At 37.9% G+C, this 13,142-nt stretch overlaps 1 protein-coding gene across 2 annotated transcripts in view; it reads right to left on the bottom strand.

Annotated features, from left to right (window-relative positions):
* The window catches only part of CPB1 (carboxypeptidase B1), a 27,692-nt gene extending 14,550 nt beyond the window's left edge, over positions 1–13,142 (bottom strand). Inside the window, exons 1-6 of one of the 2 annotated variants that reach the window (XM_030494756.1) lie at positions 13,077–13,142; positions 12,739–12,930; positions 5,751–5,826; positions 3,942–4,066; positions 1,625–1,724; positions 51–152 (exon numbers count right to left, since the gene is read on the bottom strand). In XM_030494756.1, coding sequence (XP_030350616.1) covers positions 51–152; positions 1,625–1,724; positions 3,942–4,066; positions 5,751–5,756 — 333 coding nt within the window. In that variant the 5' untranslated portion in view covers positions 5,757–5,826; positions 12,739–12,930; positions 13,077–13,142. Of the gene's footprint in view, positions 1–50; positions 153–1,624; positions 1,725–3,941; positions 4,067–5,750; positions 5,827–5,932; positions 6,004–12,738; positions 12,931–13,076 lie in introns of those variants that run through there. The other variant, XM_030494757.1, reaches the window with a different exon arrangement.

The following is a 13,142-nucleotide window of genomic DNA, read 5'->3' as shown; positions in this document are numbered from 1 at the left end:
TGGGAGGTTAATAGAGAAGAAGTCTGGCACAAAGAAATCTAAGCACTTACTTGGAGAAGGTATATTGGCTGTCCTTCGTATGTTTCCCCAATTACACTGCGAGAGACAAGGTCTGGGTTCTGAGCAGCAATATCAGCAGTCCAAGCAGCTATCTGTTTAACAAGGAGGTTAAATTTACTGTCGTCTCTGTTCCTTATGTCCAGGCTAATTAATTCACAGACTTCAAGCCAGAGCATCTAACTTGACCTAATGTTTAATACAGTTTGTAGATTTTCTAGAATTACTTACTACTTGTACTAGAGCTATATGTCTGAATTAAGATTTTCTAGTATGAATTTCTCTAAACCTGTCATTGGAGTATGGCTAGTGGATTACAATACCCTTTGAATGCTGATCCTATATACTTCTAACCTTGTCACCCCTAAAACTCTCTTAACAAAAGAAAACTTTTTCTCATTGAGCTAAGTAGATGGAATGCCTTAAACCTTCTATATGTTGTAATGTTTTCAGTTTATGGTTTTTATTCAACATTTTTGAATTACTGACAGAAGTTCTGGGCAGGGATTTGTAGAAACAGTCCACCAATGCCAGATACAAAATAACTAATATCTCCTTAATTCTATTTATTATTTAGGGGAAGTAATAATAGCCTTTATTATCTTAATATTGGAGCAGATTCTCTTTGTTATAGTTGCCTTCAGAAGCTCACAAAAAATGTTGTCACGTCCACACAAAAAAAGCATTTCATGCCCAAAGAGCTATCTAGAAACTAAGAAAAAGACAGGAAACAGCAGACAGATCTAGACAAACTGGCAAAGAAATACTAGAAATAATGGTTAACATTATGGATGTCATTGGGGGTTTTTTGTATGCCAATAAGCTTTACAGACTCAGGGGTGTTCTTGTTCTTATTTTCAAATAGCCTTGTAAAAGGAGACTTTTTTTTGGTTGTTTTTTTAGGAGAGTTGTGGTGGAAGAAAATTGATTAGTTCTGTATACGTTCTATAGATACCGCCTGGAGAGGAAATACATCTTCTTGTTTGAAAAAGTAGCAGGTGCTTAGTGGGCAATGATCATCACAAAACCGAAAGATTTTTGCAAGGAAAGACTTGAATGGGAGATTGTCATACTTTTAAGTATAAGAACTGTGATGCAGTGGATTATAAGGGGCCACTGCAAAGATGTGGAGTGATATGGTCAAGATTATGTGACAGGAAAAATAAGCATGGCTGTGAAAAAAGGAGGGAGGAGGGGAGAGCTCATGGTGGAAGATGAAGAGCTAGAATTGGGGCAGGGAAAGAAATCAGGTTTTTTTGCAGAGGAGTTGGAAGAAGGAGTGAAAAGGAAAGACCAAATTCGTAGTGAAGCATGTCAGGCTGGTCTTTGGATTTCTGACAGTTTCTTTGCAGCACTGGGAGCAGAACTAGAGGAAATACGTGTAGGGGGATTGGTTACACAGATTACCTCCGTAAAGAGCAATAAAGGAGAAGAGGAAGGAGAGTTTGGAAAACTAGTTATCATATTAATGGGTGCAATAGAAGAGGAAAAGAGAAAAAGACCGGAAGCCTATCAGAAGCCATTTTGACTACAGGGGCTGATAAAATGGTAAACTTCTAGACTTTACCGTTTCCCAGTTGTTGTACTTTTCATAGCTGTGTCCGGTGGTACGAACTTTGCTGTCAAATTGGGCATCCAGTGCAGCCTGCAGGTTGTCGATTAGAACTCTGCAATAAAGCACCATGAAAAGGGTAAAGAGAAACATAAGATTTGCTAGCAGGAAAGTAAGCAGCAGGTAGACATTTCAGGGTCTTCCTGGAATTAATTCCACATAGATTGTGAACTGAAATGTAGAGTGTTTGATTTATGCATTAGGTTCAAATTTCAACCTATGTTCTGTCTCAACCTTCCCACCAGAATGATCAGGGAGCAATAGGTTCCTCGAATTAGCACCTGCCTACTTAGTCCCACACTAACAAACCTCCCGGGTGGCAACGGTTTGGTTTAGGAAGACCAAACCAAGCTTCCAAAGTTTAGGTGTGGTTTAACAGCTCTATTGCAGGTGGCATTATTCATCCTCCAAGCTACTTTACTGCATGTGAGTTGCGCTGTGAAAGTAGAACACACAATGGCAAGAAAACCGCAGCATCCTGTCTGGTTTGGTTGGAAGTCTACTGTTTATTTTTCCCTGGGGCTGACACAAAGGCACAGCTCATTGTCGAGTGTACTCTTGAGGACCTTTTGCTTATATTTCAACCTTGGCTATCAAAAAATGAAGTCCTCTTGTTTTTCCAGTGCTTGTCTTAACATTCTTACAAACCTTACTGATCCAGGATATGTCCTTGATGACTTGTGATTTGGATAGAAGGAAGAGCAGGAGGCCAGTTTGTGAGGCACCACCAGCCTTCAGAACAAACAGTGCAAATGACTACATTGACATGATGTCACGGCATTGCAGCTGCACTTCAAAAGAGTTGTAACAGCTTGGGTTGTCACAAGGACGCTTCACTCAAGTTTGTCAGGGACGCCTTCCAGACATTATGGCCTTTGTTGCAATCAAAAGATTTGTGCATGGACCTGAGGGAGTTCATGAATATTATAGGAAAAACTAACATATGTACAGTAACTCCTCCTTTGCCAAAGAGGAAATTCCACTGAAATTGGATTCCTGTGCTGTGATATTATTAAAAATTATTTCTTCTAGAGTGTTTTTAGATTCTGTTCCCCCACTGGCATCCAAATCAGACATGGTTAACATGAGGCCAGTAAGTTTAGGGATGGATTATCCTCAGATTTAGCAGGCTGTAAAAGCTTTGTTTCGTGAGAACTGTGTGGTGTCCAATGAAGGAGTTTGGTCTAGCAGCAACAACGGTAGAGCTGAGAGACAAAAACTCTCAATTCAGCCAAATGAAGTAATGAGAATTTGATCAAGTAACACTGACTTTCAGTGTCTGAATATATGATGTTGACAAAATATCCATTACCCATAGAAGAAGCCTGATAATCAAGCTGGACTGAGCCAATCTACAGTGCTCATGTGGAGCTAAAAGAAGAATGAAGACAGACAACTCTGCTCCACTTCAGCCCAAAGTCAACTTCTCATCTATGGTTAAAGCTTAACTGGAAGACGTGAAGTAGAAGCAGTTGGCTGGTCTGGCTCTTTTCTCCTTATGCTCCGATTAGTGCTACTCACTACAATGCTTCTGTTCCCAGGGATGTTTAATGTGGCAGTGTGATCTATTTCCTCCACTTAGGCTGCAGTTGTATTCAGTAATGGAAACACAGAGCTCTTTTACTTCTGGGTGATATACTTGTGAAATATTTAAGCCAATTAAGAGATCTCTCATTGGAGAAATCCTTGCCATGTATCTGCTTGAGCCCAAGGCTGTCCTGGGAATCTGTTCCCCCTACTCTTTTGGTCCTTCAGCTGGTAGCTGTCTTCTCTTTGTCACAAGTTAGGGGTTTTTTTGCCCCTCTAGCTGTTGTTCTGCAGCTTAGAGAACTCAGTGGGGAGCCCTTCATGGTGGCCCCTGGGGCTCACCATTTTCTGGCTTCAGTTCCCTGATACTATCATGCAAAGCTGTCTGGTGCACTTTCTGGCTCTTTCTGGACCTTTGCTGAATTTTGTCTTAGTGAGAAATCTTTCTTTTTCCCTCCATAGTCCAGCCTTGTCTACTGCAATGAGCTTCCACCTCTGGGAAATTCCTGGTAGTAAGTCTTTGCTTCCTGTCTATTACCTCTATCAGCGTTTCACCTCACCCCTTAAGCAGAGCAGCTACAGTTCATTTGAACAGCTGTGGGAAAGCTGAACCCAGTAGAAGCATCCACAGGCACGATGAAGTTTGTGACAGGGAGATCCGTTGACCAATATGAAAAGATCAAACACATTTTCCCCAGTATTTCATTTCTTTCTATTCAAAATACAGTAGTGAGAACAAACTTACCTATACTCCACTCCATTTTCTTTCAAAAGATTTTCAACCTCGAAAGACTTGTCAGCTTCAACTCGGAAATCCACTTGCATTTTTGGCCTTACCAGTGTGACAGAGTCTGGCTGCCAAAAGTCAACCTAAAAGAAGACCAAAGGAATACATAAACAAATAAATACATACATATGGCTGTGATTTTTAGGTGGGCATATGTGTGATGGTGATGTTGGTTGTGATTAATATACTGAATTTCATTCATATCCTATTACTCTGACCTGACCTTGCTTGCCAGAAACACCAACCTAAATTTTAACTGGAAATTGATTAAGATTTTATTAGGCCCTGCAATTTATGTGGCAGAGTTCTGCAGATGGCAGTGACAGTTTCACAAATGGGAAGTATCCTACAGCATCTGAGTGCATACAGACTTGTGAGTATAAATATCTTTACAGCTTCTTTCATTCTTTGTACAGATTTCTTTGGAGGTTTTTGCCTATAAGCTTTTGACAGAAGCAGGCTCCTGACTCAGTAGCAGAGGGATGCTTTGTGAAATTTTACATGAATCAGCTGGGAAAGACTGTTGTCTGTATGAATGCCTTTAAGACTCAGTTCACTAAAGTCAGTATGGGGAACCTGTACCTTTGGAAGGTGTTTAGTTCCAGGTGGAAAAATGACAGTGCTATTACTATTTGACATATTTTTGCTGAAGTCAGCTTCCAGAGCTCAGGATTTAGCACCTTATTAAAGGCCAATGAAAGCAAAGCTGGTTTGTCAACTTAATGACTTTTCAGCCTTTCATCTCATGAATGTAAAGAAAATTGGGGCTGATGGGCATATTCATGAACTATGTGTCTTCCAGCGAGATGGCTCTTCCAGGATATACTACTAATCAGTCCTGACTGATTGCTTTGTGTAAAAATGGAAGTTCAAGGATCCTTTCTTTACTGAAAAGAAAACAATCCCTTTATACTACACACTTAAAAGCCAGCATGGTATATTAATTTTCTTAATATTGGCAGCATCATTGCAATAGTATATACTTCTACAGAATACTGTTCCAGCATGCTATACTAGCCTGTTGATAATAGTTCTCCACATCTGTACTTCGTTAGAAATACCATCCTTTTATCCTATAGACAATGGTGTCTTTTTCACCAACAGCTATTTTACAACATCAAAGCTGAAGAGAAATATTGAAAACGTATTTGCTGTCTTTATTGTTTTTCCTCATGTCATTGTGTCATCATATATTTACTTCAAGGTCAGTAAGAAACATGCAACTTGGTTGGAGAGAAAAGAAGCTTTAAAGGAAAGTCAAAGAAGAAAAGATTATATGAGACTAGAGGTCAAAGAAAAGTTGATTTGTTGGGAGTAGGGATTTTTATATTATTTACATGAGTATGTAAATACTCATGTAATCATGTAATCAATAAAAATGTTTTGCCTGTAATGGTAAAAGTTCTGGTAGTTGGAATTTCCATGTTTTATCTAATACATTCTTGAAAGCACGCCACACTGAACACAGCCTTTCAGATTAACTTATTCTACTAATAAATTCTGGTGGGCACTTTGATGTTTGGACTGGGTTAACCAGGCTTTCCAGGAAGGTATTGGAATGTATTTGTACAGCTCTAGCTTTATTACCTTGTCCTGTTCCTTCTGAAGAAACACTTCAGCTGACTTGAATGGTGTCAAGATTAGGTCTTTAATTTAGTAGCACGCCTTTTTTTTTTTTTTTTTTTTTTGTTGTGAGGATATGGTAGTTGAACAAAAGGAGAAATGTTCATTTCAAATACAGTATAGCCCTTTCCCCATGTTCTTTACCTGCATGTGGTTGCTAAGGGAATTGATGATTTCCACCTGCTCATCATTTTGCGGAATCACACGAAACACCTTTTGTCTGAAAGGAGAGAAGAAGATTGGATTTGAAACAGGTAAGTCAATTGAAAGGCTTTTGCTCATGCAAAAGAAATCGTGCAGATATAAAACCTGATGTCTGTTCTTACCCATCAAAGGCAAGATCCTGCGGGTGAGCAGAAACCGCTGCAACACCTACGAGAACCAAGAGTGCCCACATTTTTTCTTAAAGAAAAATCAGTTCTTCTATGCTGCTTTTATAACCTGTTTTGTCCTGCTTTTTATCAATCATATACCAGAACAACCCACTGACCAACTGATAGATTATTCCCTTGGCCTTATTTTATTTGTATGCTGTTTATAATGTGTGTTTTACTCCACACCTGTGAAAACAGCTGAAAGTCTCAAGGGGGACTGGCTAAACAATCTTGCTGGATAAGATCTTCGTATGAGAAAGTTAGTTTAATTTGCTTTGTTCTTTTCTGTTGTATGTGAATTTTGAACACCCCCCTCCCTCAATCCTCTAATCATTTGGTTGCTGAATTACAGACTTGATAATACTTTATTGTTTCTTTATGTAATGACAGATGTCTGTGAGATGTTGTTGCAGTATGACTGGTCTAAATCACACAGAATTGTCCATTTTCCTGAATAATAGGGGGCTGACTGATGAAGAGGAAACACAATTGGGATGTACCATTTATCTTCTTTTATTTCTTTTTTTCCCCCAACAGAAAAGTCCTGAAGTTGTTCTTTGCTGAGCCATTTCACTGAAACTTTAGTCAGGTGTCTACAGAATTGAGAGTGTACAAACATCTAGTCACAGTGCAGTGGTACATATGCTCCACATATACTGTAAAATAATCTTACATATTCTCTAATTGTGTAAGGGTCAGAGGTGAATATCTTAAATTAAGCACACATGTAGGCCAAGAAGACCAACGGAAATGTAGTCATACAAAAGCATTTTTAGCTTTACTTTTCATGTTGTGCATAAACTATCTGAGAAACAATAGTGTGTTTGCATCACTGTACTTGCATCTGTTTAGTTTTCATTAATGAGTACTTGGCATTAAATGTAACGTTAATTGTTTGTTGAGGCTGTGTCATGAGGTGACTGATGTTTTTGACAGGGAGCCTCTAAATGAGTTGGTTTATACCTATATAAAGAATGGAATTTAGGAGCTCCATTCTGTGTTCTGTTATGCTTAAGTGACCAGATAAATTCAAGCGGTTCAGACGCAGGTAGTCTTGAAGATGTTCTTTGACTCCATTTCTGCTATTTTGCAGAAATATACATATATGTATATCAAATAATGTGAAAAATTATTAGAAAATTAATATATATTCATCTTAGATTAAAAGACATAGTTACAGTTTCAAAATGCAAAAACTTGAATAGTCAGTGACCATTTTAAGAATGAATGTGTCATCAGAATCTGCACCTAATTTTTTATGAGCTTCTCTGGAGTCAACTCTGGTAAGCTGCATCAGCCTTTTATACTGAATACCTAGAAATATATTTCTAAAATCAGTGTAGCAAAAAGGCAGCATTTTATGCTTAACAATATGAGCCATAATATGTTCCTAAAAGGAGACTCCAAAACTGCACTGAGCCTAATTATCCAAAACTGTCTTTGCCAAATCATAGGGTTTGAACTTACTTTACAATTAATGACCTAATTTGTAGCACTGCAGGCTCTTGCCCAGCAATAATTTTACTTAGAGTCAAGTCTCCTAAGAAGGATGACAGCAGGAGTTATTCTGACAGAGTGCCAAAACAATACTGCAAGGTCTTCAGAAGTTTTAATTTTATGATGATGAGATCTACAGTATCAGAGAAAATGGTCTGATCCCATGAACACTGCTAAGACAATAATATGGAGATGATCAAGCCCATATCTTGCAATGAATAAATGATCAGAAGAAGTAATCAAACAAATTGCAGATGTCATCATTCCCTGTTGAGCACTGAGAAACATCTTGAAAATAGAAGACTGCCAGATTTCAATGCTTGAATTTACTTTTAAGAAATTTCATGCAGTTGGAGAGGATGGGGTTTTTTTCTTCAAACAATCACCAATGCAGCATTACTGCCATCAACTACTGAGCTGGCAAGCATTACTGAGTACTATAATTTCTAATGGCAGTCTTCGCTGTTTCCATCACAGACTAGGTCAGAAAAAAACAGTGATCTGGAATCCTACTTAAGTGATTTATTTTGCATCTCGGAATTGATGATGATTTGTCAGATTAGCTCAGAAGCTAGATCTAAATATTGTCTTGTTCTTGTAACTATATAATATAAATGTTTAGTATTTGTATGATAAAGGGGCAGCATAAGGATAAATAAAATAGCAAATTAAATTTGGTTAAGCCATCTGTTCTTTTTAGCATCTGATTATAAGCCAACAGTACATCAGTTGGCCATGGCTGAGTAAACCTTGGCCTTGCCTCTGCACTCAGTGTTAAGTAGTAAAGTGTTACCTATAATTTTGAAAAGATGCAGAATGAAGATTTAATTGTTTTTAATCAAGAAAGTAACAAAACAAGCTGAATCCCAAAAGGAGCATGTGTAATGATTTCTTTCAGGACATGTTTTGTCTTACACTTAAGGTGAGCACAGCTGAAAAAAAGTGTCAGCTATTGCAATTTTGTTGCAGTTCTTTGTTTTTGTGATGATTAAAACTCAAGCCTTCTACAATGCTGTCACTTACAAAGACTATGCCCTATGTTAAGTGACATGAGCTGTAAAAAGTTTTGATGCTAATAATTGGCCATATTCCAGCTGAAATTAAATTTTGTAGTAATTTCTTATTTCAGTTTTAGGAATAAAAATACTCTGAAGCTCCACTTTGAAGGCTAACTGCAGGCTGATAAAAGGAAAAAATACACATCAATGTTAGCATTTCAGAAGCATCCTTTATGCTCTGAAGCCTCTCATCCCATTTGTTATCAAACTGAGTCCAGAAGTCCAAAAAGAGGATACATGATGTCTCTTTTCCTAGGAGTTTCAGTAGATACAGATTTCCTGAATCAGATAGTATGTTGAGCTATATTTTTAAAAGTCTGCTATCTTTTAGTCACAAAATATTGTCAGTTCTTATACTCCTTGATTGATAAATTTATCTTCTTAATATTGTTTGATATTTATTATGTTCCAGCAGATCAAATCAAATCTTCCAAATGCCCAAATCTTAACATGGCTTATGTATGTAATGTAGCAAAATCCTAACGTGTCCCAGAACAGCCACATGTGTTTGAATTATGGGGACCTTCTTATCATCATGTGTTTGTTAAGGCAATATGTGCTAACTTTAGTTTTGAAGAGTTATACTATTGAATATAATCTGAAGACCTTTGAGTGTAGCTTGAAGAGGCCAGGATCAGCAGAATCTGCTATCCAGCATGGCTCCAAGCTTTCATGGTACTTTTTCTGTATTTATATATTATTAATATTGTATCTTTTAGTTCATCAAAGGCTTTTTCAACTTCAGTGCCCTGGGACATGCTCATATCCTTCAATTTGGTAGCTATGTGTAGGTATCTTCTTCCCCCCCGCCCCAGATTTGCGGATACTACTTAGCATGTGAACAGAAACTGAATAAGGAGAGGAAAGAATGGGAGTGATGAGGTCTAAGGTATGGAGCAAAAGAAGGTGGCTCTCCTGACTTTGGGATGTGTTTCTACTTCTGCTACGGGCTCATCAGGTGAGAAAAACCAAAACCTGTAACTGTTCTTTTCTGGGGTCAGTGGATTCTTGCCAAGGATTCTCCTGTGAAATAGGTATCATATTTTTACCATTGACCTCTAGTAGTTGGGATTAAGACTGAATGTATTGCAGCTTCATTATATGATCAATGCACAGATTGCTTAGTGTTTAAAAGATATTTTATATCCCTAGCTAGAAGTTGTTGCATATACCATACACACTCAGATTCTTATTTGCTTGAAAAAAAAAATCTGAAATACACTAAAATAGAAGCAGTGAATAAAAGTATTGGCTGTGCCAGAATTCCCAGAAACCAAACACTGAGAATCTGTTTAAAGCCAAACACAAAAAAAGATACTTAATGAAGAAATGAGAATGGCTGACCTCACACCCATTGGTTACAGATATCTTCTGTTTGATTAGCTTGTCCTTGGGGTGGGCCTTCTGTCATGTACAAAGGTGTGGTGGGTTCTCATACGCAAGCCTATTCCCTGGCATCTGTAAGGCTGGAAGGGTCATGGCAGGACTCAGCAACAGTACAAAAAAAGTTGTAAGGTCCTTCCCCTTACAACTTTTAAGGCACTGAGATCAGCATGTGGTATGTAGTTTGAGACCACACCTACAGTGAGAAGTTCATAATCTAAAAAGTACATGAGTAAGTAGGCACATGGTGCTTTTATTAATAGAAACCAGTTGAAACTTTCATCTTCCTGCAGTATCTGAAGGGTGTATGAGTTCTTGTCTGGTGTAGATCATCAGAACATTTACACCTATATAATTTCTCCACCAATGTCAGAACCAGATGTTGCTGAGGCAGTGCTAGAATTATTCTGTAATGAGATACAGGAGTATCTGCCCACTGTTGAGGCCTCTCCAAGACATCTAATGTGGGTTGTTAGCACATTGTCTTCTCAGTATTCCTCTAATTCCCATTCTAGACTCTGCGGGGGCTGAAGGTAAATCAGGCTGTCAGTGTGCAATCATCCACCTCCCGTTTTGACAGAAGGGTTTAGACAGACAGATGATTCTCCATTTCATCCAGCTAAATATGATCCAGATAGCGATCCTATATTGGAGTTAGCACAGCAGGATCACTCTGAGTGGGAGTAAAGACAGATGATAGATAACAGAAGAGACCAGGATCCATAAAAAGACACCAGCAAGACGGTTCGAGGAAGAGAATGGACTGAGCAGCTTGATTCCATACTTAGGCCTAACTGATTTTTTTTTTTTTACAGATTGCTGGGTAATTTAATGTTCCATTTTGCTTTTTGTATGTGGTGGCCTTCATGGATGGTGTAAATCATCAACATTCTTCTTCTCCTGCATAGCTTTTTTTTCATCTGTAGACTTGATAAAGTTTAGAGCTTAGTGCTTGGATAGTTACCTTCAACTCTGAATGATTTTGAGCCCTTTTCTGAGAAGCAGGTTTTATCAGCTGCTGTTATACCTGGGTAAAGGTCAGGGATTTCTACCGCTTCAGAAAAACAAGACCATTTAGAAATTAATGAACTTTCTCAGTTCGCACATATTGAAGTAACCCAAATTCATAAGCTGCAGAAGAAAACAGAACTCTACTGTGATCGAGTAGCACTTCAGCTAATTCTCTGAGCTCCTCCCCAACAAAACATACACATTAAAACATGATTAAAATTAGTTCCTTTCTTGCTTTTGACCAGAGTGTGTAGTTAGATTTCATACATCGTATTATAAAAAGGAAAAAATAACCCTAAAAAATCATGTAAAAAACCACCAAACCAAAAAGTCCAAATAGATTAATTGGGTACTCTGCACATCAGTTTGTTCATGTAACAATATGTTCCTTTTCAAAAGACTCATGGTTCTTAGATTATCAGAAGTAGTCATAAAACTCTTCCCAAAGCAGTTGGACTAATAACCTATACTTGGACAGCACTATTAAAACACCCTAATTGCAAAAACCATAGTGAGAACTTACTCATTCTAAGAGTATGGGGTAGCAAATTAAGCTGAATGAATTAATCTTGGCACTCTTTGTTCCTCTCCGAACATGTATGTAAACAAAGTTCAAACTGAGCAGAGAGCCTCTGTGCGATTTAAGTGTATTAGTTATTTGTAAGACATCACAGGGAAAAAAATAACAGAAATGAAATTAATGCTACTGAAGTGTGTGGAGCCAAATCTGACTGCGGTGTGTATTTTTGTCTAGGTGAAAAGTTCTTTTTATTCATGTAAGGGAGTCAATGAGTAAAGATAAAACTGGACTTCTCAAGAAATTAAGAGTTTTCTATTTTTCAGTAAACATTAGGCTTCACAGAACAAAGAAAAACACAGAATGCGACCAATTTCATCATGCAGCCCTCAAACAATTTCATAATGCAGCCACAATCTAATCTTGCTGTTATGAATTTATCTGGAAATTAATTCAGTTGGACATATCTCTGTTAAACTTGTATGAGACAGACCTTGGCGAACCAAGAAAGAAGCAAGCTGCTGAAAATAAAACCAACCAGCATTCTTGGGAAAATTTTTTGTCTATACACATGGAAATGTTTAGGCATCAGAGATAAGATAGCTGCTTTAAATTTAGTGTCCAGATTCTGCTTTATTACACCCATGCAAATCTGGATGTTTAAATTAAATTGTTTTACTTTTTTGCTTGGTAGAGCATGATCGAAACAATATTATTTTCCACCAACTTGATTGGAAATAGTTTGTAAAACTAGTTTGTAATACAGGTATTTCAAACACGAGGACCATGCAGGTCCAGTTTTAGACAAAAGCTTTGTGCTACTAATTTTTCCTTGCTTCTTCCTCATAGTTCTCTGCACTTCTCAGCTTCAGACCCTGAAATCAGATCTACTGGGAAGGGGTGAGTGAGGAGTAGAAAGAAAGACCATGCTTTGATTCACTGCCTCCTGAAACATCACAGCTGCTGAAGTCCTTACATTTTCTGTGAATTATTTAAAACGTTTTGTCAAAAAAAGATACATTTTGATGTGGAAATGTTGCTACAGTGCTTCATGGAAATGGTAGAAAAGGTATCGCAAGGCCCTGTGCTGTATTCTGAAGCCAGTATGTCACACCTGTGGTGTTCTGTGACTGAGGACTCCAACCATGCAATACAGCAGTTCAGCTGCTGGTTTGGTGCAAATGTCATCAGAAGATCTGGTCCAAGAGCCTGGCCAGACAGGAAAAAAAAAAAAAATCTATTTTATATATATAATTTTTTTTTTTTTCTATAAAACCCCATAATACTCCTACCTTAAGATGTTTCACGGTGAAAGGTGAAGTTCCTTCCCTGCTGTGGTTAGCTGGTTTTTCCTATTGTGTAGCAGAGTGTAGAAGGGAGGGGGAATTTTTTCCTCTTCTTTTGCTGCCAAAGATTTTCCTACTTAAGCAAAGCTGCCTCTTGGTTTGTTCATTATGTCGCTCACCTTTGACTTTGCTTTCTCACTGGAAGGTTTACAACAGAATATGTGAAGTTTAGAATTTTGCATGTTTCTGATTCGTACATAGATTTAATCAAATATTTTGCTTTCTTTATGCTGCCTTTGTCCCACCCCATTTTCTGAATTAGATAAATTGCTGGAACTTCTCACATGTTTGAAGAAACTGGTAGTTGTTATTCAATCCAGGAAAATAAGAACAGCTCATGATGTTCAATA

Source organism: Strigops habroptila, chromosome 8 (assembly GCF_004027225.2).
Source record: "Strigops habroptila isolate Jane chromosome 8, bStrHab1.2.pri, whole genome shotgun sequence".
Lineage (NCBI taxonomy): Eukaryota > Metazoa > Chordata > Aves > Psittaciformes > Psittacidae > Strigops > Strigops habroptila.
The sequence above is the reverse complement of the archived record's forward strand: the minus strand, read 5'-3'. Positions and strand labels throughout refer to the sequence as shown.